Source organism: Lynx rufus, unplaced genomic scaffold, assembly GCF_022079265.1.
Source record: "Lynx rufus isolate CCGP_SWC_20201006 ecotype Redwood Valley unplaced genomic scaffold, mLynRuf1.p SCAF_35, whole genome shotgun sequence".
Classification (NCBI taxonomy): Eukaryota; Metazoa; Chordata; class Mammalia; order Carnivora; family Felidae; genus Lynx; species Lynx rufus.
The window spans coordinates 2165219-2193066 of NW_025814851.1; the positions used below are offsets into that span (position 1 = coordinate 2165219).

The window sequence follows — 27848 nt, forward strand, 5'->3', positions numbered from 1 at the left end:
CTCTGGTTTGCCTTTCTTTGGAATTTGTACTAGATAAGTAAGCCCTAGATGAGAGTGGGAATGTAACTATACCTTGTAACCATGTTCTTTCGCAAACTGCAGAATTAGTGACCGTCGTTCTCTAGTAGTGTTGGTGGCATCAAAAACCTAGAGGCAAATGATGAGATTGATTTACTCTGAATATAGTGCTGAAAGAACACCTACTCCTTGACTGTCCTTATGCTAAGTGGAGGACTTCCAGGGTGAGATAGAACTTGAACTGAGTTTTGAAGGATAGGAATGATTTGGAGTTGACTTATGCTGATTTCTCAAGCATTCATTGAGCCTTTGTTGTCAGTCCAGAAATGTAGCAGACTTTAGGTATAAATAAGAGAAGAATTGTAAATTTTTATTAAGGTCATTTTATAGGTAAAATAGCTGAGGCTTAGAGGAAATATTTGCCTTAATCAAGACCACCAAGAGTTGCTGACAGAGCAAAGCTAGGATAGATCTTTTCAACTCCTAGTTGAGGCTTCTTCCTTCCCCAACACTTTGGAGCTCTTCAAGAACAGGAAACTCTTTACCCTCAGCACCTTAGATGGGACCATTTGAGGATTTATTCTCCTTTTAGATTTCACAAATCTTATGCCCAGGGTCTATGGGATTAAATTGAATAGATATTTAGATAAATCTCTAGAACTAAGAAATATATGTACGGTACCCTTAAACTCTAGCATAGTCTTACTGAATTCTTGGAGGTAGAGTGGTAAAGCATAGTGGTTAAAGGTATAGATTTTGGAGCTATACAACCTGAATTCTAGTTTTGGCTTTGCTGCAAACACGCTGTGCCACCTTGGAAAATTATTTAATCTCTGTGTCATTCTTCTATGCTATACCATGGAGTATAACAATAATGCCTGCCTCTTGGAAGAAGGCAGAATTAAATTAATATTTGCAAACTGCTTAGAATAATGTGTGTAACATAGTAAATGTCCAATACATATTAGCTGTCATTCATCCCAGCAGAAACTTGAGGAAAAATGCAAATTTCTTTACCGCAACATGACCTTCCTCACGGCTGAGATAGTTATGGACATCCTTCAGGGCTGCCAGGGCACACTGCCTGAAAAAGATGGAGAAAGAAACAGAGACAATCACTATCCCCAAGATGAGTTCCCCTGTATTTTTCTCCATTATCTTTTACACCATCTCTAAGATGTTCCACATTATTCATCTATGAAACATCTACACAGGGTATCCTATGTTCTAGACACTATGAAGAGCACAGACAGGTCACACAGTTGAGTGGCTCTGTGTGCACATCTTAGGGGCAGGGATAAAGTGGAATACCCAGGAAAAGTAGACTAATGACAGATGTCATAATATTAAAATATCTATCTCTTGAACTGACAGACCTCAAGTAGAACTGGTCCTTAAACCCAAGAAAAGTTCGGGTATACAGTCTGTGAAGTAGAAGGCATTCCTGGAATGGGTAACAGTACAAGCACAGGTATGATGGTGGCAATGTATTTATGTCTTTGGCAAGAATCTATCTAGTGATTACTCTTTGCTGGGTTATATTATAAGGGCATGGATCAATAAATGAGTACTGGAAGTGCTCAGTGTCTTGTAGAGGAGAGAGACCTTGAGGTTGAATAGATAGGGTTGGAAAGACTGGAATGGGCCAAGCTATTGAGACTCTTAAATGTTAGGCTGAGAATTTTCCACTCTCTCTTGTAAGGAGTAGGGGATTATTTGTTCCTAAGTTCTTAAGTAGGGGATGGTTACGACCAGAAACAGACTTTGGGTAGGCTAATGGAAGGGCTTTCCCAACCACCCTTTGAGAGTCTAGAAGACCTCCTTACCAACCTAAGTTGCTCTGCCCCATGTCCCCATCATCTGAACAAAGCCCTCCTCCAGCCATTGGCAGTACTGATCTCTAAAATGTTAATCACTTACTTCCTGATAAGTAGGGCCTCCATGTTGTCTGGAAGAAAGAATTCATAGTTCTTGTAGCTCACTGCCTCTCGTCGGTACTGGCCTAAATTAAACACTGAAAGCAGGGAAACCTGGTGAAGAGGTTGGAAAGAATCTAGTGGAATAAAATATGTCCTTTCTAGTATGGATTTCAAAAATAGAAGATATAATTTAGATATAGGTAATATGTTTATAAAGGTTCAAATTATGGCTACCAGATTACTTATTCCTCACACATAAGAATTATGATCCCATTTTACAAATGAAGAAACTGAAATTCAGAGATAGGAAGTAACTTTCACAGTTAATAAGTGGAGAGCTTGGATTCAAAACCAGGTCTGTTTGGCTCCAAAACTAGTCACTTTCCATTATTCTATTTTATTAGAAACCCCAACTCTTTCAATGTCTTACTCTATTGGAAAGGTAAGGAAACAAATCCAGTGAGTAAAATCAATCATCAAGGATAAAATAGTGAGTCACCAGGTAGCAGAACTAGACTGGGCCTCCTGAATCCTAGTCTAATGTTACTACATTTTCCTGTATAATGACAGAGAATCCAAATTTTTTGCCCTCTCTAAGCCATACTTTGTCATCAGTAATAGTGAAAAACCTGAGAGAAGGTAAGGAAAGGAGGAGAAAGAGTATAAAAGGCTAATGCAATATTTCATTCATCCATTCAATAAATACTTTCTGATTCACACTCTATAAAGCAGGACATGAGTTCAGAAGTCTCCAAGATAGACCAAATATGCATGATGGGGCCCCAAGGAGGTCACAATCCAGCAGGTAGGACAGACAGGAAACCAGTAAATGTAGAGTTCCTATCCAGTTTGTTAAATTCTCTGACAGACCCATGGAAAAGAATAAGGGGGATGGACAGATTAATTAAACTTGGGTAAATCTGAGATTGTTTCTTATAGAAAGCAGCATTTGAGCCAGCCCTTTTAGGAAGGAAGGCCTTTTATAGGCAGCCATGGAGAGTGGGGGCAGGTAACAGACATTCCACATAGAGGAACATCATAAGCAAAGGTATGACATTGGCATAAGGTAGAACATGTTTGGGGTATGTTAAGTCATTCACTGTGACTGAAGACTGAGAGACTGGTAGGGGTGGATTGTGGAGTGCCTTGAACAATAAGCTAAAAGGCTTGGTCTGTAACCTGCAGGCCAAGAAGACTCTTTGAGGCTGTAAGTATGATAAGCTTTGTGCTTTGAAACATGACTCTGAGGGCTTCTGTGAGAATGGACTGGACTGGAGCAGATGAAAAACATGTGTATTAGAGCAGAGATCCATCCACCACCATCTCATGTACCCCTAACATCCAACAGAGGTTCCTTGGAGCCTCCAGTTCTCCACCAGAACCGTTCTTTCTTTCCACTTCTGCCAATATTCTACTCCTCCCACAGGACCAAGCTTAAATATACCTTATCTGGAAGCTTTCACTGCCTTCCAGTTGACGATTTCTCTGTGAACACCTTAGTACCCTGCTGTAGGATTCTTTGTGTGACATGAGGTATTGAGGTATTCGTATGCATCCCAGACAAATAGAAAACTCTTCAAGGGTAGGGCATGAATCTCATTCTTTTTGCATCTTTAATGCCTACCATGGGTTTTGGCACATAAAAAATAAACATTGGAAAACCCTTCACCAGTGAATTAGAGAAACTGCATAAAGGGAAAGGAAAAGCAACAGAAAGAAAGGAAGAGAATTGAAGAGAGAGAGGGAAGGAGGGAGAGAAAAAGATGCTGGGATGGATAAGAGAAAGGAGAGGAAGAGGATGGAGAAAAAGAAAGTATAAGACCAATGTGGGATTCTTTTCTCTTCCCATCAGTAGAACCAAGTATCAGACCTGCACAGTGAGTATCACGCTTTGGAATCAACCGGATGTGGGTTCATTTCCTGGTTCTGTCACTCATTGGCCATGTGCCTCTAGACAAGGCACTTGACAATGCCTACTTCTTGGGCATTAATTTCATCAACTGTGAAATGATGATATTTTTTGAGGAACCTCCACACTGTTTTCCAGAGTGCTGCACAAGTTTGCATTCCCACCAACAGTGCAAGAGGGTACCCATTTCTCCACATCCTCTCCAGCATCTATAGTCTCCTGATTTGTTCATTTTAGCCACTCTGACTGGCATGAGGTGATATCTCAGTGTGGTTTTGATTTGTATTTACCTGATGATGACTGACGTTGAGCAACTTTTCATTTGCCTGTTGGCCATCTGGATGTCTTCTTTAGAGAAGTGATGAATGGATAAAGAAGGTGTGATTTATATATACGATGGAATACTACTTGACAATGAGAAGGAATGAAATATGGCCTTTTGTAGCAACGTGGATGGAACTGGAGAGTGTGATGCTAAGTGAAATAAGTCATACAGAGAAAGGCAGATACCATGTTTTCACTCTTATGTGGATCCTGAGAAATTTAACAGAAGACCATGGGGGAGGAGAAGGGGGAAAAAAGTTACATAGAGGGAAGGAGGCAAACCATAGGAGACTCTTGAAAACTGAGAATAAATGAGGGTTGATGGGGGGTGAGAGGGAGGGGAAAGTGGGTGATGGGAATTGAGAAGGGCACCTGTTGGGATGAGCACTGGGTGTTGTATAGAAACCAATTTGACAATAAATTTCATATTAAAAAAAAGAAATGATGATAATACTAGTTTCTCTTTCATGGGCAGTTTAGAACTTAAGAATAGATGTTAGTACTTTGAAGACAGACATCCTCTTATTTTTATTTGTTTGCCCAACATCCAGCAAAGGCTTTGCCACAGCTGTATGCTCAATGAATAATTAATGATTGAGTGAATAAATAAATTCCCAAGAACTCTTGGCCGCACTGGGGAGTGGTGCTCCATTTCACAAGAGTCTAAGTACTTGCTTAGTGTGCCAGAAAAGGAGGAACATGGTCCCAGAAAAAAAAATTCAGTTAAGTTGATATTCTTTAAAAGCTTCCATATAGTCATCAGGGATAAATTTAAAAAATGTTGGTAGACTTTCTTACCTTTACTGTTTTTATTCGGATTGCATATGATGCAGGGGCACCCTATCTCCTAGTATTTAGAGCCTCTAAATGTTTTAATCTGGTCATACTTGGGAGAGAAATGAATATGACCTAGTCCCCTGACCCCAGAACAGCTTCTGGGGAGAGAGACCCAGGCACACACAACAACAATACACTCTGTGATTAGTGTTGGCATAGAGGGGGCTGTAGGAAGGGTTGGTATGGGAGCTCAGAGAAGCACAGTCTTCTTCGGGGGGAAAAAGGAATCAAATAAGAATGGAGATACAGGGTGGGAGATAGAGAAATCAAATGGAAAATAGGACAGAGCAATTACCAAATAAGAGGTAGTATGCAGAAAAGAGACCACACTGGGGAGAATGGAAAGTTGAAAGTAGGGAGTGAGGGAGGAGGTTGACAGGCAGAGAAGGAGACCCCTCTGGAGGTGGAAAAAGACAGGACCACTTCCAGCTGGGGAGGAGAAGCTGACAGGCTCAGACCTAAGGAGAGGCTTGGAGAGAGAGTGGACGCCTTCTGGACTCCAGAGCACAGGTGAGCTAAGGTGCCCAGCTTTAGTTGAGACTCTGTGGCGACCTGTGGGCTGTGGCTTTAGCGTGCTTGACTCTGAAAGCCCTAAGGCTTGAAGAAAATATCTTAAGATTTTGAATAAATGGTAATGCTAATCAAAATAGTAATGTTGTTGTAATAACAGTAATGGTAATAAAAAGTAGTTTATTACTAATAGGGATGTTTGTGGGGAAATAGGTTCTACTTACATAAATGGGTTAGAAAAAAGCTTAGGGCAGAAAGCCACCACCACGGGGCGAAAGTGCCTGAGGTTACCTAGCAAGATATTGAAATGGGATCAGGAGTAACTTATTATATCACTGCAGGAAATTACTTTCCATCTGACACCAATATACTATTGTATTTTGATCACAAACTCCACTTGCTCACCCCCACCCTTTGCTTTTTACACAAGTTAATGATTACTATCTGATTATTTCTTCACGTTCACCATGTTTGTAAGATCTTGTTTTCTTCACGTTCACCATGTGGGTAATGTTTTGTGAGCTCAATAAATACAGAGATGAAACCCCTGTTTGGGGCTCTTGTCTCCTCCTGAACATTAGCCTCTCTCAGATTGCGTGTCCATTCTCTTGCTGGACAAGAGAACTCCAGACTCATAGTGTGCAACAGTTGTTTTAAAGTCTTGCAAAACTAGAGTTCCCTGAGAATAGACATTTAATCTTACTAGTTTTCCTGTACCTAGTACCTAGAATACAGTTTAGGCACAGAGTATGTGCTCATGAAATTATAAAACTTATAAAAGTGTAATGCTAGTGGTAGTAGTAGTAGTAGCAGCAGTCATCCTAAGACTGGTAATAATGTTTTGAGGCATTCCTAGTACTGAAGTAATGTCTTTTCTGACATGCTACCTTACTTTTTTCAGTCAGTAGCCTGTAGGGAGCTGTAGAACAAAGGGTGTCACAGACATACCTTTAGTTGGTGTTCCTATCCAGTTGAGATATCGCGTGAGCTTCGTGGAGATGTAGGTCTTTCCTCGAGCTGGTAAGCCAACCATGATCACCATTGTGGGGGAATTGGTAAACTGGGGCACTGATGCTGGAAGATAAGCAGAGCCTTCAAAGCTTATCCCCAGGCTCCCACGATCTACTGGTATCAGCTCAGAGACACATAATTGGAAAATTATCTTCCCTACCATTATAACAGCAACAACAATGACAAATACTTGAAAATTTTCTAACTGACTTATGAATTCATCAAAAACTGCTGCAAACAGGAATCTGATAGGCCAAGATGGTGGAGAAGAAGGGGGATCCATAGTTCCCACATCTCTCAAACAAAGAAGTGCTGAAGACAAAGAACTTTGAACCCCAGGAATCTGGGAGGAAAAGAGGTTGAATCTACCAGGAAGAAAATGAGAAAACTTGAGAAAAGATAGGTGGGTGATTGCAAACTGGGGGAAATAAAATGGGCCAAGTAAGCATGGAGGGGAGGGATCAAAGGGAAGAGAAAGAGAGAGACAAAGGGAAGAGAAAGAAGAGGTGGGGAAGTGTAGGATAAGAGAAAAATCTCGGACTGGGACTGAGAGGAATCCTGTCACTAACTGTGGAACTTTCTTCAGCCTGGGGCAGGCTCCCTGTTCGTGCACTTGGGGATGAGGGGAGCAAGCCCTGAGTTGTGTGGTAGATCAGGGGTGCAGTCAGTAGGAGAAAGCGGCTCCCTCCCTGGAGTGCAGTGGGACAGAACAAAGCCTACCTGCGTCCGCCACCCCCAGGCTTGGCGGCAAGGTCAGCAGTGCAGTCCACAGCAGGAAAAGGTGGTCCTCCCTGAAGTGCAGTGGCACAGAGAAAGCCAGCCAGGACCACATATCAAACCATACAGATAGGTTCTTCCCCAGTACCAGAGCACACAGAGCAGACCTCTGAATCCTAGCCAGGTGCCCGGGCAGGGGAGTTGGTGGAGTGAGAAGGATTGCCCCATCTGCTCCCATAGCACAGTGAGGACAACTCAAAAGAAGTCCAGCGGGTCATGGAGAAAAGACTGGGGTGTCGCCATCCTCCCCCATCAACCACCAAGGCAGGGCCTGAGGGGTCAGTCCTAGGGCCCATAGTGGAGGTGGGACCAGCCTACACCAAACTATGCCCCTCTGTGCTGGGTAACTGCATTTCTGCTGGAACCAGATAGATGCTGTACAACCAGAGAGCTCCATCATCCAGACCAGTGATGATGCATAGCCTGGATTAATTCCAGGAAAATTCTTGTTATTTAGATATATTCTCCCTTCCTATATCTTCCTTAATCTAGGTTTATAACTCTGGTTGTTGGTTTGTTTAAGCAGACATATTTAATCCATTTCCCTGATACATGTTCTACATCTCCTTCAGTACTTTCCTCCCCCTCTCTTGAGGATAATCAAGCCATATAGTTTATATGTCAGTAACTTTACCTTCGTTTTTTTTGCTGCCTCCTTCTTTAATTTTCCTTTCTCTCCCTCTGGATTAAGCCGTTTAGTCTCTCTGCCCAGTCAATGTTTATTTTCTCTTTGTCCCCCGTCATTTCTCTCTTTATATGTGCTCTTCCATCAGCACTGCCTCCACCCTGTTCTTTACTTGGAGTTGGTGTTTTCTTTCTTTCTTTCTTTCTTTCCTTCTTTTTTTGCTTTTGGACTGTTTTTTTTTTTATTTGTGTGTGTGTGTGTGTCCATTTGTTTGTTTTATTTGTCTGTGTGTTGGCGAGTCTCTGTTTCCTCTTTGTTTGTTTTCCTTTCCAGGGCTACTTTAAGGGACAAATCAAAGCACACTTTGATCAAAACATCACTACAAGCAGAGAAATAAAATAACCAAAGTCACAACAACAGAAAGCAAGTAACACTCTCCAAAAAACAGCTCCTGAAGAGCTAGGCCCTGGACAGTGTATGACACCCCTTTAATATAGTAGTGCTCGCAGGTAAATAGCTAAAACAAGCTTTTAAATTCATAAGGGACAAAAAAATAGCCAAAATGATGAAATGGAAGAATTGCCCTCAAAAGAAATTCCAGGAAGAAGTGACAGTTAAAGAATTGATCAAAACAGATGTAAACAATATAGGTGAACAAAAATTTAGAATAACAGTCATAAGATTAATTGCTGGGCTTGAAAAAGGCATAGAAAACAGCAGAGAATCTATTATTGAAGATATCAAGGAACTAAAAAATAGTCATGATGAATTAAAAATGCTATAAATGAGGTGCAAAATAAACGGAGGCAGCCACAGCACAGATGGAAGAGGCAGAGGGGAAAATAGGTGAATTAGAAGCTAAAATTATGGAAAAAGAAGAAGCTGAGAAAAAGAGAGATTAGAAAAAACCAAGGATCAAGAGAGGAGAATTAGACAACTAAGTGATGCAATCAAATGGAACAATGTCTATATCGTAGTAATTCCAGAAGAAGAGAGACAAAAGGCTGAAGGTATACATGAACAAATCATAGCTGAGAACTTCCCCAATCTAGGGAAGGAAACAGACATTGAAATCCAAGAGGCACAGAGAACTCCTTTCAGATGTAACTTGAATCGATATTCTACACAACATATAGTGAAACTGGCAAAATACAAGGATAAAGAGAGAATTCTCAAAGAAGCTAGGGATAAACAGGTCTTAACATACAAAGGTAGAAGCATAAGGGTAGTAGCAGACCTATCTACTGAAACTTGGCAGGCCAGAAAGGAATGGCATGAATTCTTCAATGTGATGAACAGGAAAAATATGCAGTCAAGAATCCTTTATCCAGAAGGCCTGTCATTCAGAATAGAAGGAGAGATAAAGGTTTTCCCAAACAAACAAAAACTGAAGGAATTAATCACCACTAAACCAGCCCTACAAGTGATCGTAAGGGGTACTCTGAGGGTGAAATGTTCCAAGGGGCACAAAGGACCAGAGGCATGAATTCAAGCATGAGCCTTACAGACAACACAATGACTCTAAATACATATCTTTCAATAATAACACTGAATATAAATGGACTAAATGCTCCAATCAAAAGACATATGATATAAGAATGGACAAAACAAGACTCATCTATTTGCTGTCTACAAGAGACCCACTTTATACATGAGGACATCTTCAGATTGAAAGTGAGGGGATACCATCTATCATGCTACTGGGAATCAAAAGAAAGCTGGAGTAGCCATACTTATATCAGACAAACTAGACTTTAAATTAAAGGCTGTAACAAGAGATGAAGAAGGGCATTATATAATAATTACAGGGTCTATCCATCAGGAAGAGCAAACAATTATAAATGTCTATGCACCAAATATGGGAGCCCCCAAATATATAAAACAATCACAAACATAAGCAGCTTATTAATAAGAATGTGGTAATTACAGGGGAATTTAATACTACACGTACAGCAATGGAAAGATCATCTAGACACAGAATCAGTAAAGAAACAATGGTCCTGAATGATACATTGGACCAGATGGACTTGACAGATATAGTTAGAACTCTACATCCCAAAGCAGCAGAATGCACTTTCTTCTCCAGTGCACATTGAACATTCTCCAAGATAGATCACATACTGGGTCACAAAACATCCCTTAATAAGTATAAACGAATTGAGATTATACCATGCACACTTTCAGACCACAATGCTATGAAGCTTGAAATCAACCACAGGAAAAAGTCTGGAAAACCTGTAAAAGCAGGCAGATTGAAGAACATCCTACTAAAGAATAAATGGATCAACCAAGCAATTAGAGAAGAAATTAAAAGTTTTATGGAAACAAATGAAATGAAAATACAACAATCCAAACCCATTGGGATGCAGCAAAGACAGTCCTAAGAGGAAAATACATTGCAATCCAGGCCTATATCAAGAAAGAATAACAATCCCAAATACAAAATCTAATAGCACACCTAAAGAAAATAGAAGCAGAAAAGCAAAGACACCCCAAACCCCACAGAAGAAGAAAAATAATAAAGATCAGAACAGAAGTAAACAATATACAATACCAATAAACCCAGTAGAACATATCAATGAAAGCAAGAGTTGGCTTATTGAAAAAAAATAAACAAAATTGATAAACCTCTAGCCAGGCTTCTCAAAAAGAAAGAGAGGGAGGACCCAAATAGATAAAATCATGAATGAAAATGGAATTATTACAACCAATCCCTCAGAAATACAAGAAACTATCAGGGATTACTATGAAAAGTTATATGCCAACAAACTGGACAAGCTGGAAAAAATGGACAAATGCCTAAAGACCCACACATTACCAAATTCAAATGGGGAAAAATAAAAAATTTGAACTGACACATAACTAGTGAAGAAATTGAATCAGTTATCAAAAATCTCCCAACAAGTAAGAGTCCTGGACCAGATGGCTTCCCTTGGGAATTCTACCAGACATTTAAAGCAGAGTTAATACCTATCTTTCTCAAGCTGTTCCAAAAAATAGAAAGGGAAGGAAAACTTCTGGTCTCATACTATGAATCCAGCATTGCTTTGATTCCCAAACCAAACAGAGACCCAGAAAAAAAAAGGAACTACATTCCAATATCCCTGATGAATATGGATGCAAAAATTCTCAACAAGATACTAGTGGATCGATTTCAACAGCATATAAAAAGGTTTATTCACCATGATCAAGTGGGATTCATTCCTGGGCTGCAGGGCTGGTTCAATATTTGCACATCAATCAATGTGATACATCACATTAATAAAAGAAAAGATAAGAACCATATGGTTCTGTCAATATGCACAAAAAGAATTTGACAAAATACAGCATTCTTTCTTGATGAAAACCCCCAAGAAAGTCGGGATAGAAGGAACACACTTAAACATCATAGAAGCCATGTATGAAAGCCCACAGCTAATATCATCATCAATGGGAAAAAACTGAGAGCTTTCCCCCTGAGATCAGCTAAACGACGGAGATGTCCACTCTCACCACTGTTGTTTAACATAGTGTTGGAAGTCCTAGCATCAGCAATCAGACAACAAAATGAAATAAAAGGCATAAAAATAGGTAAATATAAAGTCAAACATTCATTTTTCACAGACAACATGATACTCTACATGGAAAACCTGAAAGACTCCACCAAAAGTCTGCTACAATTGATACATGAATTCAAGAAAGTCTCAGGGTACAAAATCAGTGTACAGAAATTGGTTGCATTTTTATACCCCAATAATGAGCAACAGAAAGAGTAATAAAGAAACTTATCCCATTCACAATTGCACCAAGAACCTTAAAGTACCTAGGAATAAACCTAACCAAATGTGAAAGATCTATGTGTGCTGAAAACTATAGAAAGCTTATTAAGGAAATTTAAGAAGATACAAAGAAATGGAAAAATATTCCATGCTCATGGATTGGAAGCATAAATATTAAAATGTCAATACTGCCCAAAGCAATATACACATTCAATGCAATCCCAATCAAAATTTCACCAGCATTCTTCTGAAAGCTAGAATGAACAATCCTAAAATTTTTATGGAACCACAAAAGACCCTAAATACCCAAAGTAATATTGAAGAAGAAGACCAAAGCAGGAGGCATCACAATCCCAGACTTTAGCCTCTACTACAAAGCTGTAATGATGAAGACAGTATGGTATTGGCAGAAAACAGACACTTAGACCAATTGAATAGAATAGTGACCCCAGAATTTGACCCACAAATGCATGGCTAACATGCATGCCATTTGACTAAGCAGGAGAGAGTATCCAATGGAAAAAAGACAGTCTCTTTACCAAATGGTGCTGGGAGAACTGGACAGAAACATGCAGAAGAATGAAACCAGACCACTTTCTTACACCACACACAAAAATAAACTCAAAATGGATGAAGGACCTGAATGTGAGACAGGAAACCATCAAAACCCTAGAGGAGAAAGCAGGAAAAAAAATTCTCTGACCTCAGCCGCAGAAATTTCTTACTTGACACATCCCCAAAGGCAAGGGAATTAAAAGCAAAACTGAAATATTGGGACCTCATCAGGATAAAAAGTTTCTGCACTGCAAAGGAAACAATCAAAAAAAAAAAACTAAAAGGCAACTGAAGGGAGAGTGGGTGATGGGTATTAAGGAGGGCACCTTTTGGGATGAGCACTGGGTATTGCATGGAAACCAATTTGACAATAAATTTCATATAAATAAATAAATAAATAAATAAATATAAAAATAAAAGGCAACTGAAGGAATGGGAAAAGATATTTGCAAGTGACACATTAGATAAAGGGCTAGTAGCTAAAATCTATAAGAAACTCACCAAACTCCACACCTGAAAAACAAATAATCCAGCGAAGAAATGGGCAGAAGACATGAATAGACACTTTTCCAAAGAAGACATACAGATGGCCAACAGACACATGAAAAGATGCTCAACGTCACTTCTTCTCAGGGAAATACACATCAAAACTACAATGAGATATCATCTCATGCCAGTCAGAGTGGCTAAAATGAACAAATCAGGAGACTATAGGTGCTGGCAAGGATGTGGAGAAATGGGAACCCTCTTGCACTTCTGTTGGCAATGCAAACTGGTGCAGCTACTCTGGAAAACAGTGTGGAGGTTCCTCAAAAAATTAAAAGTAGAACTACCTTATGACCCAGCAGTAACACTGATAGGAATGTACCCAAAGGATACAGGAGTACTGATGCAAAGGGACACTTGTACCCCAATGTTTGTAGCAGCACTTTCAACAATAGCCAAATTATGGAAAAAGTCTAAATGTCCATCAACTGATGAATGGATAAGGAAGGTGTGGATTGTATATACAATGGAATACTACTTGGCAATGAGAAAGAATGAAATCTGGCCATTTGTGGCAATGTGGGTGGACCTGGAGGGTATTATGCTAAGTGAAATAAGCGAGGCAGAGAAAGACGGATACCATATTTTTCCCCTCATATGTGAATCTGGAAAAACATAACAGAAGACCATGTGGGAGGGGAAGGGTGAAAAATAGTTACAGAGGTAGAGGGAGGCAAACTCTAAGAGACTATTAAGGACTGAGAAAAAACAAAGGGTAGGTGGGGGTGAGGGAGAGGAGAAAGTGGGTGATGGGCAGGGAGGAGGGCACTTGGAATGAGCACTGGGAAGCCAATTTTACAATAAATTATATTTTTTAAAAAAGTGTTGGGGGGATCTGGAAGATGGCGGTGTAGGAGGACGCTGGGCTCACCGCGCGTCCTGCTGATCACTTAGATTCCACCTACACCTGCCTAACTAACTCAGAAAATCACCAGAAGACTAGCAGAAGGGAGTCTCTGGAGCCAAGCGCAGACGAGGCGCACACGGAAGAGGGTAGGAAGGGTGGCGAGGTGGTGCCCGCTGCACGGACTGGCGGGAGGGAGCCGGGGTGGAAGGGCGGCCCGCTGGCCAAGCAGAGCCCCCTAGTCTGGCTTGCAAAAGTGGAGGGGCTGGACCGAGTGTGTTCGGACAGCAAGCATGATTTAGCATCTGGGAGGTCATAAGTTAACAGCTCTGCTCAGAAAGCGGGAAGGCTGGAGGACAAAGGGAGGGAGAGTTGCTGAGCCCCGGGAGGACAGAGCTCAGTTTGGCGGGGAACAAAGGCGCTCGCCAGCGCCATTATCCCTCACCCATCCCCCAGACAAAATCCCAAAAGGAACCAGGTCCTGCCAGGGAACCTGCTTGCTCTGCACAAACACCCAACGCTGTGCTTCTGCGGAGCCACCCCTCCAGCAGCGGGTCTGACTCCCTCCTGCTGCCACAGGGTCCCTCCTGAAGTGGATCACCTAAGGAGAAGCGAGCTAAGCCTGCCCCTCCTGCCCCCGTGCACCTTGCCTACCCACCCCAGCTAATACGCCAGATCCCCAGCACCACAAGCCTGGCAGTGTGCAAGTAGCCCAGATGGGACACGCCACCCCACAGTGAATCCCGCCCCTAGGAGAGGGGAAGAGAAGGCACACACCAGTCTGACTGTGGCCCCAGCAGTGGGCTGGGGGCAGACATCAGGTCTGACTGTGGCTCCGCCCACCAACTCCAGTTATACACCACAGCACAGGGGAAGTGCCCTGCAGGTCCGCACCATTCCAGGGACTATCCAAAATGACCAAAAGGAAGAATTCCCCTCAAAAGAATCAACAGGAAATAACAACAGCCAATGAACTGATCAAAAAGCATTTAAATAATATAACAGAAAGTGAATTTAGAATAATAGTCATAAAAGTAATCGCTGGGCTTGAAAACAGTATAGAGGACAGCAGAGAATCTCTTGCTACAGAGATCAAGGGACTAAGTAACAGTCACGAGGAGCTGAAAAACGCTTTTAACGAGATGCAAAATAAAATGGAAATGACCACGGCTCGGATTGAAGAGGCAGAGGAGAGAATAGGTGAACTAGAAGATAAAATTATGGAAAAAGAGGAAGCTGAGAAAAAGAGAGATAAAAAAATCCAGGAGTATGAGGGGAAAATTAGAGAATTAAGTTATGCACTAAAGAGAAATAATATACGCATAATTGGTATCCCAGAGGAGGAAAAGAGAGGGAAAGGTGCTGAAGGGGTACTTGAAGAAATTATAGCTGAGAACTTCCATGAACTGGGGAAGGAAAAAGACATTGAAATCCAAGAGGCACAGAGAACTCCCTTCAGACGTAACTTGAATCGATCTTCTGCACTACATACCATAGTGAAACTGGCAAAATACAAGGATGAAGAGAAAATTCTGAAAGCAGCAAGGGATAAACATGCTCTAACTTACAAAGGGAGACCTATTAGACTCGTGACGGATCTCTCTTTTGAAACTTGGCAGGCCAGAAAGAATTGGCACGATATTTTCAGTGAGCTAAACAGAAAAAATATGCAGCCGAGAATCCTTTATCCAGCAAGTCTGTCATTTAGAATAGAAGGAGAGATAAGGTTTTCCCAAACAAACAAAAACCGAAGGAATTTGTCACCACTAAACCAGCCCTACAAGAAATCCTAAGGGGGACCCTGTGAGACAAAGTACAAGAGACATCACACAAGCATAAAACATACAGACATCACAATGACTCTAAACCCGTATCTTTCTATAATAACACTGAATGTAAATGGATTAAATGCGCCAACCAAAAGACATAGAGTATCAGAATGGATAAAAAAAACAAGATCCATCTACTTGCTGTCTACAAGAGACTCATTTTAGACCTGAGGACACCTTTAGATTGAGAATGAGGGGAGGGAGAACTATTTATCATGCTACTGGAAGCCAAAAGAAAGTTGGAGTAGCCATACTTATATCAGACAAACTAGACTTTAAATTAAAGGCTGTAACAAGAGATGAAGAAGGGCATTATATAATAGTTACAGGGTCTATCCACCAGGAAGAGCTAAAAATTATACATGTCTATGCGCCGAATACCGGAGCCCCCAAATATATAAAACAATTACTCATAAACATAAGCAACCTTATTGATAAGAATGTGGTCATTGCAGGGGACTTTAACACTCCGCTTACAGAAATGGATAGATCATCTAGACACACGGTCAATAAAAAAACAAGGGCCCTGAATGACACATTGGATCAGATGGACTTGACAGATCTATTTAGAACTCTGCACCCCAAAGCAACAGAATATACTTTCTTCTCAAGTGCACATGGAACGTTCTCCAAGATAGATCATATACTGGGTCACAAAACAGCCCTTCATAAGTATACAAGAAGTGAGATCATACCATGCATACTTTCAGACCACAATGCTATAAGCTTGAAATCAACCATAGGAAAAAGTCTGGAAAACCTCCAAAAGCATGGAGGTTAAAGAACATCCTACTAAAGAATGAGTGGGTCAACCAGGCAATTGGAGAAGAAATTAAAAAAATATATGGAAACAAACGAAAATGAAAATACAACAATCCAAACACTTTGGGATGCAGCAAAGCCAGTCCTGAGAGGAAAATACATTGCAATCCAGGCCTATCTCAAGAAACAAGAAAAATCCCAAATACAAAATCTAACAGCACACCTAAAGGAAATAGAAGCAGAACAGCAAAGGCAGCCTAAACCCAGCAGAAGAAGCGAAATCATAAAGATCAGAGCAGAAATAAACAATATAGAATCTAAAAAAACGGTAGAGCAGATCAACGAACCCAAGAGTTGGTTTTTTGAAAAATAATCAAAATTGACAAACCTCTAGCCAGGCTTCTCAAAAAGAAAAGGGAGATGACCCAAATAGATAAAATCATGAATGAAAATGGAATTATTACAACCAATCCCTCCAAGATACAAACAATCATCAGGGAATACTATGAAAAATTATATGCCAACAAATTGGACAACCTGGAAGAAATGGACAAATTCCTAAACACCCACACGCTTCCAAAACGCAATCAGGAGGAAATAGAAAGCCTGAACAGACCCATAACCAGCGAAGAAATTGAATCGGTTACCAAAAATCTCCCAACAAATAAGAGTCCAGGACCAGATGGCTTCCCAGGGGAGTTCTACCAGACGTTTAAAGCAGAGATAATACGTATCCTTCTCAAGCTATTCCAAGAAATAGAAAGGGAAGGAAAACTTCCAGACTCATTCTATGAAGCCAGTATTACTTTGCTTCCTAAACCAGACAGAGACCCAGTAAAAAAAGAGAACTACAGGCCAATATCCCTGATGAATATGGATGCAAAAATTCTCAATAAGATACTAGCAAATCGAATTCAACAGCATATAAAAAGAATTATTCACCACGATCTAGTGGCATTCATTCCTGGGCTGCAGGGCTGGTTCAACATTCACAAATCAATCAACGTGATACATGACATTAATAAAAGAAAAGATAAGAACCATATGATCCTGTCAATCGATGCAGAAAAGGCCTTTGACAAAATTCAGCACCCTTTGTTAATAAAAACCCTTGAGAAAGTCGGGAGAGAAGGCACATACTTAAACATCATCAAAGCCATTTATGAAAAGCCCACAGCTAACATCATCCTCAATGGGGAAAAGCTGAGAGCTTTTTCCCTGAGATCAGGAACACGACAGGGATGCCCACTCTCACCGCTCTTGTTTAACATAGTGTTGGAAGTTCTAGCACCAGCAATCAGACAACAAAAGAAAATCAAAGGCATCAAAATTGGCAAAGATGAAGTCAAGCTTTCGCTTTTTGCAGATGACATGATATTATACATGGAAAATCCGATAGACTCCACCAAAAGTCTGCTAGAACTGATACATGAATTCAGCAAAGTTGCAGGATACAAAATCAAGGTACAGAAATCAGTTGCATTCTTATACACTAACAATGAAACAACAGAAAGACAAATAAAGAAACTGATCCCATTCACCATTGCACCAAGAAGCATAAAATACCTAGGACTAAATCTAAGCAAAGATGTACAAGATCTGTATGCTGAAAACTATAGAAAGCTTATGAAGGTAATTGCAGAAGATATAAAGAAAATGAAAGACATTCCCTGCTCATGGATTGGAAGAATAAATATTGTCAAAATGTCAATACTACCCAAAGCTATCTACACATTCAATGCAATCCCTATCAAAATTGCACCAGCATTCTTCTCGAAACTAGAACAAGCAATCCTAAAATTCATATGGAACCACAAAAGGTCCCGGATAGCCAAAGTAATTTTGAAGAAGAAGACCAAAGCAGGAGGCATCACAATCCCATACTTTAGCCTCTACTACAAAGCTGTCATCATCAAGACAGCATGGTATTGGCACAAAAACAGACACATAGACCAATGGAATAGAATAGAAACCCCAGAACTAGACCCGCAAACATATGGCCAACTCATCTTTGACAAAGCAGGAAAGAATATCCAATGGAAAAAAGACAGTCTTTAACAAATGGTGCTGGGAGAACTGGACAGCAACATGCAGAAGGTTGAATCTAGACCACTTCCTCACACCATTCACAAAAATAAACTCAAAATGGATAAAGGACCTGAATGTGAGACAGGAAACCATCAAAACCCTAGAGGAGAAAGCAGGAAAAGACCTCTCTGACCTCAGCCGTAGCAATATCTTAGTCGACACATCCCCAAAGGCAAGGGAATTAGAAGCAAAAATGAATTACTGGGGCCTTATGAAGATAAAAAGCTTCTGCACAGCAAAGGAAGCAACCAACAAAACTAAAAGGCAACCAACGGAATGGGAAAAGATATTTGCAAATGACATATCCGACAAAGGGCTAGTATCCAAAATCTATAAGAGCTCACCAAACCCCACACCCGAAAAAGAAATAACCCAGTGAAGAAATGGGCAGAAAACATGAATAGACACTTCTCTAAAGAAGACATCCAGATGGCCAACAGGCACATGAAAAGATGCTCAACATCGCTCCTTATCAGGGAAATACAAATCAAAACCACACTCAGATATCACCTCACGCCAGTCAGAGTGGCCAACATGAACACATCAGGAGACTATAGATGCTGGAGAGGATGTGGAGAAACGGGAACCCTCTTGCACTGTTGGTGGGAATGCAAATTGGTGCAGCCACTCTGGAAAACAGTGTGGAGGTTCCTCAGTAAATGAAAAATAGACCTACCCTAAGACCCAGCAATAGCACTGCTAGGAATTTATCCAAGGGATACACGAGTACTGATGCATCGTGGCACTTGTACCCCAATGTTTATAGCAGCACTCTCAACAATAGCCAAATTATGGAAAGAGCCTAAATGTCCATCAACTGATGAATGGATAAAGAAATTGTGGTTTATATACACAATGGAATACTACATGGCAATGAGAAAGAATGAAATATGGCCCTTTGTAGCAACGTGGATGGAACTGGAGAGTGTGATGCTAAGTGAAATAAGCCATACAGAGAAAGACAGATACCATATGTTTTCACTCTTATGTGGATCCTGAGAAACTTAACAGAAACCCATGGGGGAGGGAAGGAAAAAAAAAGAGGTTAGAGTGGGAGAGAGCTAAAGCCTAAGAGACTCTTAAAAACTGAGAACTGAGGGTTGATGGGGGTGGGAGGGAGGGGGGGTGGGTGATGGTTATTGAGGAGGGTATCTTTTGGGATGAGCACTGGGTGTTGTATGGAAACCAATTTGACAATAAATTTCATCTTTTGAAAAAAATAAAAAATAAAATAAAAAGAAAAAGTGCTGCAAACAGCTAACCCTTAATCTGTATAAACAGTCAAACATCTGCAGGGAGCAACAAAGTCCAGGTATTTGCTTATTTTTCTAGATACTACTGCTCAACATACACTCATAAGTAGACTCAGCTAAAACTTTTTAATAAATTGCTAACGTGGTTGTGGGCTTGTATGAGAATGTGAAGCCCCTGGGGGTTGAAGACCTAGGTGGTTTTGCATCCTCTTGCAGACTTCCTCTACGAATTCCACCAGGTGCTGACAGGGAAGATAGAACAATCCTGAGATTTCCTATAGTTCTGGCTTGGGGAGTAAAACAGAATAGCAGCTATTGCTGAAATTGTGCCCAGGCCATTCTTCTTTTATATCCTATGAAACAAAAGCTTTAGTCTTCACAGAGAAAGACAATGCAACTGTAACTTGAGAGTGGTAGTGGAAATTAACTGCAGCTGACAGAGGGAATAGCCAACACTACTGAAACTCTGCCCATACCAATCTACTCCATCTCCCCTAAAGCAAATAAACCTTAATGTGAAGGAAGAAGGGTGATGTGCTGGGCCTACCACTGTAGTTAGAGAAGAGGCAGGAACACATGGGAAGGTCACACCTCCAAGACTGAGGATAAGCATGCCTAAGACTGAGGCTTAATCAGACTAACATGAAATGTCATTAGTCACCTATTCCTTACTACCAAGGTAAAAAAAAAAAAGTAGAATAATAGATTACATCTTCACACAAATAGAAGATTCATCTTCATACAAATTGTCTCCAGAGAGCAGCAGAAAGGGAAGAATCAAGGCAAGAAAGAAATAGTCTGAAGAGAAAAAGAAATCATCAGGACCAGATTCAGGTATAATACACATATTGGAATTATCAGGCAGGGAATTTAAAATAGCTATGATTGATAAATTTAGAAAAAACTTTATTGGAAAAGGTAGACAACATGAAAGATCAGATAGATAATTTCAGTATATGGATGAAAAGTAGACGGAATCAAAGGAAAATCAAGAGAAAAAAACTACAGTAATAGATCTGAAGAATATCTTCAATGTGTTCATAAGTGAACTTAACATAGCTGAGGAATCAATGAACTTGAGGATATATTACTAGAAATTAAACACATTAAAATTCAGAGAGAAAAATTAGTAAAAAAAAAAGATAAAAGAATAAAACATCCAAAAATTTTGGGAAAGTATCAAATAGTGTAATATATATGTATATATAAAATACATGCAATATATAATTAGAATGACAAAAGGAGAAGAGGGAGATAATGGGAAAGAAGAAATATTTGAAGTAAAAATTGTAAAAAATTTCTAAAATTGAGTTATTGATACCAAACCACAGATCCAAGTATCTCAGAGAACACCAGAGTAAATAAATTTTATTTTTATTTTTTTAATTTTTTTTCAACGTTTTTTATTTATTTTTGGGACAGAGAGAGACAGAGCATGAACAGGGGAGGGGCAGAGAGAGAGGGAGACACAGAATCGGAAACAGGCTCCAGGCTCTGAGCCATCAGCCCAGAGCCCGACGCGGGGCTCGAACTCACAGACCACGAGATCGTGACCTGGCTGAAGTCGGACGCTTAACTGACTGCACCACCCAGGCGCCCCTAGAGTAAATAAATTTTAAAAAGAACCACACCACACCCAGATGTATCAAATTCAAATTGCAGAAAATCAGGCAAAATAAAATATTGAAGGAGGCCAGGAAAATGGAGTGGCAGGAACACCTTACCTACAGAAGAACAAGGAGAAGAATTATGCTAGACTTCTTGTCAGATGCCACATAAACAAAAAGACAGTGGAATAAAAATTTTAAAGTATTGAAAGCAAACAACAGTGACAACACCACAAACCATGCCAATCCAGAATTCTAAATTCAGCAAAAATGTCCTTCAAAAATAAAGGCAAAGTAAATGCTTGTATTTCAGACATACAAAAACAGAAAACTCATCACAGGCAGAACTGACTTATAAGAAATATTAAAGAACAATATTTAGAAAGAAAGGATATGATATAGGTCAAGAAACTGGATTTACATAATTAAAGAAGAGCATTGGGAAAGGAATAAATGAAAGCAATATATATCTTTTATTTTACATATTGTTAATTGTTCTAAAAGATAATTGTTTTAAACATTGTTAATGCTTATTTATTTTTGAGAGAGAGAGAGAGGCAGAGCATGAATGGGGGAAGGGCAGAGAGGGAGGGAGACAGAATCTGAAGCAGGTTCCAGCCTCTTAGCTGTCAGCACAGAGCCCAATGTGGGACTCAAACCCACAAACCATGAGGTCATGACCTGAGCCAAAGTTGGATGCTTGACTGACTGAGCCACCCAGGTGCCCCTAAAAGATAACTGCTTAAAGCAATACTAGTAATAATGTATTGGGTGTTTATAACATATGTGAAAATTAAATAAGTACAACAATGACACAAAGAAAGTGAAGAAGATTCTGGGAATATTCTGTTATAAGGTGCTTGTTCTACATGTAAAACAATATAGTGTTATTTGAAGGTGAACCCAAATTACTTTAAAACATACATTGTAAACCCTAGGGGAACCACTAAAAAAGTTAAAAAAAGAGAGATATATAAATAAATAAATACAATAAATAAAATGGAATCATAAAAATTCTCAAATCAGATGAGAAAAAGCCAAAACAAAATGTTAGAAAAGAAGCAAAGAGGTCTGGGAAGATGGTGGTGGAATACGAAGACTCTAGGCTTGCATTTCTTTGTGAATGCTACTAATAACTATCAAATCATCCTAAATGACCCAACAATAAACCTAAAGACTGGCAGAACAAATTCCACAACTAAAGGTAGAGAAGAGGTCACACCAAAGAAGGTAGGAGGTGTGGAGACACAGTTTGGTAGAGAAACGGATCATGGCTACCATGGTGGGGAAGGAGCTGAAGCGGTAGAAAAGGGTGAGAGACAGACTAGCACACCGAGAAGCCCACAGGGGGAATACAAGCCACCATAGAAATTGGCTTGGAAAGCAAGACAGGATGAATTTTGTGAGTTCTTGAAACCACCTGGGTTTAAAGTCTAGAGATTTAAAGGTCAGGAGGCTTTGGCTCTGGGAAAGCACAGAGGGCATTGGGGCTGTTCTTGGAGAGAAAGCAGGACAAATAACGTGTGGACATACAACATGGAAACAGCAATATGAAGAGTACCTGGGGTACACAGTGGGGGAGGATATCTGCATATCTTGTAGTGTGTCAGCATTCAGGGAAAGACCCCTCTGGTAACAAAGGGCAGGCACCATTTTCCTCCCCAGGCTTTCAGTTTAAACACAGGGTCACTTGCAGGAACCAATTAGACTATACTTGACACAAAACTTGCTTACACCAAGCCCCAACCCCCACCCCATGCTGTGGTGGAACCACCCTTCTCAGTCATGCTTGCCTGAGTCCCATTGCAGTGGGCTCCTTCCCCTAGAAGACCAGCTTAAAGCCCTGTCCATACTGCATCTATCAAACCAGAAGTTTTTCAGGGCCTTGGTTTTAGTAGCAGTGGTGAAAGGTCTTATTTCACAAGGAGACCAGAGCACATCTTAGTTAAAACTTGTCACATTCAGGTAGGGATCACATATTGCCCACAACAGACAAAAAGAGCCTCTGCAGATGACTGGCCTGAGGGTAGAGCACCCAGGACACAATGGCAGAGCACTTGCAGCATACATTAGAGACACCCCCTGAAGTACTAAGCCCTGGGGTACTATACTACACTACAGAGCACTACAGGACATCTTCTTCATAAGACCATTACCCTCAAGAACAGGAGAAGTAGTTGACTTTCCTAAGACATTGAAACATGCATAAAGACTTAGAAAAAAATGAGAGGACAGAGAAATCTATCCCAAATGAAGGAACTGGATAAGGCCATGTTGTATTTAAACTGCTGAATGGGAAAAAAAACTGCAACCAAGATACTCTATCCAGCAAGGCTACCAACATTGGAAGGAGAGATAAAAAGTTTCTCAGACAAACAAAAACTAAAGGAGTTACTGATCACTAAACCAGCCAGCAAGAAATATTAAAGGGGACTCTTTGAGTGGACAGGAAGAACTATAAATTAGAATATGAAGATAGGAAGCACAAAAGCAGTGATAATTAATATTTCTGTTAAAAAAACAGTCAAGGAACCCACAAAATAAAAGGTTGTCAAATATGACACCATATACCTAAAACGTGGGAAGGAGTGGAATAAAGAATCAGTTCAAATTTAAATGACCATCAACTTAATACAGATTGCGATATACAGAAGATGTTATGTACAAGATAATTGTTTTTTTCTAATATATGAAATTTATTGTCAAATTGGTTTCCATACAACACCCAGTGCTTATCCCAAAAGATGCCCTCTTCGATGTCCATCACCTACCCTCCCCTCCCTCCCACCCCCCATCAACCTTCAGTTTGTTCTCAGTTTTTAAGAGTCTCTTATGGTTTGGCTCTCTCCCACTCTAACCTCTTTTTTTGTACAAGATAATTGTAACAATGAATCAAAAACCACTAATAGGTATGCAAAGTATATAGAGAAAGGAATCTAAATGTACCACTAAGAAAAAACAGCATATCATGAAAGAGAGAAAGAATAATAACAGAACTTCAGAAACAACCACAAAACAAGTAATAAAATGCCAATAGATACATATATATCAACAATTACTTTGAATATAAATGGACTAAACATTCCAATCAAGACACAGGGTGATAGAATTGATTAAAAAAGCAAGACTCACCTATATGCTGCCCAGAGGAGATTCATTTTTAGACTAAAAGACACCTGCAGATTAAAACTGGGAATATGGAAAAAATATTTATCATGCAAATGGATATTAAAAGAAATCCAGAGGAACAATAATAATATCAGACAAAGTAGATTTTAAAACAAAGACTGTCAGAAGAGACAAAAACAGACTCTCTATATAATCATAATGGGGACAATCCAACAAGAAAATATAACAATTGTAACGATTTATGCACCCAATATGAGGGAACCCAAATACATAAAACAGATAATAACAAGTATAAAGGAACTAACTGGTAGTAATACAATAGTAGTAGGGGATTGTAACATGCCACTTACATCAACGGACAGATTATCTAAACAGAAAATCAACAAGAAAACTATGGCTTTGAATGGCACACTGGACAAAATGGACTTAACCAATATATCCAGAACATTCCATCCTAAAACAGCAGAATACACATTTTTTTCAAGTACACATGAAACATTATCCAGAATAGATCACATATTAGACCACAAAATCAGTCTCTACAAATTAAAAAAAAAATCAAAGTCATACCATGAATCTTTTCTGACCACAACGTTATGAAATTAGAAATAAACCACACACACACACACACACACACACACACACACACACACAAATTGGGAAAGATCATAAATACATGGACATTTGATAATATGCTACTAAACAACTAATGGGTAAAATAAGAAATCAAAACAGAAACCAAAAAGCACATGGGAACAATTGAAAATGAAAACAAATGGTCCAAAACATTTTGGATGAAGGTAAAGCTGTTCAAAGTGTGAAGTTTATAGCAATACAGGTCTACCTCAAAAAGAAAGAGAAATCTGAAATAAACAGCCCAAACTTACACCTAAAGTAACTAGAAAATGAAAAACAAACAAGGGGAACCTGGCTGGCTCAGTTGGTAGAGCATGTGACTATATTGGGGACATGAGTGTGAGCCCCATGTTAGGGGCAGAGATTACTTAATAAATAAAAGTTTAAATTTTTTTTTAATTTAATTTAATTTTTAAAAATTTTTTAATGTTTATTTCTGAAATAGAGAGAGAGACAGAGTGCTAGTGGGAGAGGGGAAGAGAAAGAGGGAGAGAGACACAGAATCTGAAGCAGCTCCAGGCTCTGAGCTGTCAGCACAGACCCCGATGTGGGGGTTTGAACCCATGAACTGTGAGATCATAACCTGAGCTAAAGTCAGACGCTGAACTGACTGAGCCGCCCAGGCACCCCTAAAAACTTTTGAAAAATGAAAATATCTTTAAAAAAAGAAAAAGATAAACAAACCCTAAAATAGCAGAAGGAAGGAAATAATAAAGATTAGAACAAAAATAAATGGTACAGAAACTAAATAAACAATAGAACAGATCATTAAAAATAGGAGCTGGTTCCCTGAAAAAAATCAATAACATTGATAAACCTGTTGCTAGACTTATCAAGAAACAAAGAGAAAGGACTCAGATAAATAAAATTATAAATATAAGTGCTAAATAACCAACACAACAGAAATACAATCATAAAAGAATCTTATGTAAAATTATATGCCAACAAATGGGACAATCTAGAAAAAAATGGATAAATTCCAAGAAACATATAACCTAGTAAAGCCGAAACAGAAAAAAAAATAGAAAATTTTCATAGATTTATTACCACCAAAGAGATTGAATCAGTAATCAAAAACCTCCCAACAAAAATCCAGTACCAGACAGCCTCACAGGTGAATTTTACCAAACATTGAAGAAGAGTTAATACCTATTCTTCTCAAACTATTTCAAAAAGAAGAGGAAAGAAAACTTCCAAATTCATTCTATGAGGTTAGAATTACCCTGATACCAAAACCGTATAAAGACATCACAAAAAAAGAGAACTAAAGACCCATATCTCTGATTAACATAGATGCAACAATCCTCAACTAAATACTAACAAACTGAATCCAACAATGCATTAAAAAAGCATTGCCATGATCAGGTGGGATTTATTCTTGGTATGCAGGAGTGGTTATGTGGGGAAATAGGTTCTACTTACACAAATAGGTTAGAAAAAAAGCTTAGGGCAGAAAGCTGCCACCACGAGGCGAAAGCACCCAAGGTTAGCTAGCAAGATATTGTAATGGGATCATGAGTAACTTGTTATATCACCTGCAGGAACTTACTTTCCATCTGGTGCCAATATACTATTGTGCTTTGATCACAAGCTCCACTTTTCCCCCAAACCCTTTGCTTCTTACACACACAAGTTAATGATTACTATCTGATTTCTTCATGTTCACCATATGTGTAAGATCTTGAGTGCTCAAAATACAGAGACGAAGCCCCTGTTCAGGGTTCTTGTCTCCTCACGGACATTAGCCTCTCTTGTATTCAGTTCTGTGTCCACTCTCTTGCTGGACAAGAGATAACTCCAAACTCATAGTCTGTGACATGGTTCAATATTCAAAAACCAATCAACATGATACATCATACCAGTTAAGAGAAAGAATAAAAACCATATGATCATTTCAATAGATGCAGAAAAAGTATTTGTCAAAGTACATCCATTCATAATAAAAAGCCCTAAGTAAAGTAGGTTGAGAGTGAACACACCTCAACATAATGAAGGCCATATATGAAAACCCACAAAAAGCATCATACTCAATAGGGAAAAAACAGGGCTTTCCCCATAAAGTCACGAACAAGACAAGGTTGTACACTCTCACCACTTTTTTTCAACATAGTAGTGGAAGTCCTAGCCACAGCAATTAGACAATGAAAAGAAATAAATGGCATCCAAATTGGTAAGAAAGAAGTAAAACTTCACTATTTGCAGATAACATGATACTATATATAGAAAACCATAAAGACTCCATCAAAAAATGACTAGAACTGATAAAAAAATTTAGTAAAGTCACAGCATACAAAAACAATAAACAGAAATCGGTTGCATTTCTATACACAATAAGGAAGCAGCAAAAAAAAAAATTAAGAAAACAATCCCATTTACAATTGCACCCAAAATAATAAGATATCTAGGAATAAACCTAACAAAAGAAGTTAAAGACCTTTTCTCTGAAAACTAAAAAACAATGACAAAATAAATGGAAGAGGACATAAAGAAATGGAAAGACAGGGGCACCTCTGTGGCCCAGTCAGTTGAGTGTCTTGCTCTTAATTTTGGCTCAGGTCACAATCCCAAGGTGATGGGATTGAGCCCCATGTTAGACTCCACACTGATTGTGGTACCTACTTAAGATTTTCTCTCCCACACCCTCAGCCCCAATTCCCCACTCACACACTCCCTAAAAAATAATTTAAAAAAAGAAATGGAAAGACATTCCATGCTCATTGATTGGAAGAACAAATATTGTTAAAATGTCCATAATACCCAAAGCAATCTACACATTTAATTCAATCACTATCAAAATACAAATAGCATTTTTCACAGAATTAGAAGGAAAAAAGTCCTAAAATGTCTATGGAACCACAAAAGACCCCAAAGAGCCAAAGCAACTTTGAAAAAGAAAATCAAAACTGGAGGC

At 39.4% G+C, this 27848-nt stretch overlaps 1 protein-coding gene across 2 annotated transcripts in view; it reads right to left on the bottom strand.

Moving 5' to 3' along the window:
* Positions 1–27848, bottom strand: part of PFKFB1 (6-phosphofructo-2-kinase/fructose-2,6-biphosphatase 1) — a 137630-nt gene that overhangs the window by 45488 nt on the left and 64294 nt on the right. The window contains exons 2-5 of one of the 2 annotated variants that reach the window (XM_047093651.1): positions 6466–6591; positions 1939–2032; positions 1036–1102; positions 73–147 (exon numbers count right to left, since the gene is read on the bottom strand). In XM_047093651.1, the coding sequence (XP_046949607.1) occupies positions 73–147; positions 1036–1102; positions 1939–2032; positions 6466–6591 (362 nt within the window). The remainder of the gene's footprint in view (positions 1–72; positions 148–1035; positions 1103–1938; positions 2033–6465; positions 6592–27848) is intronic. The other variant, XM_047093652.1, reaches the window with a different exon arrangement.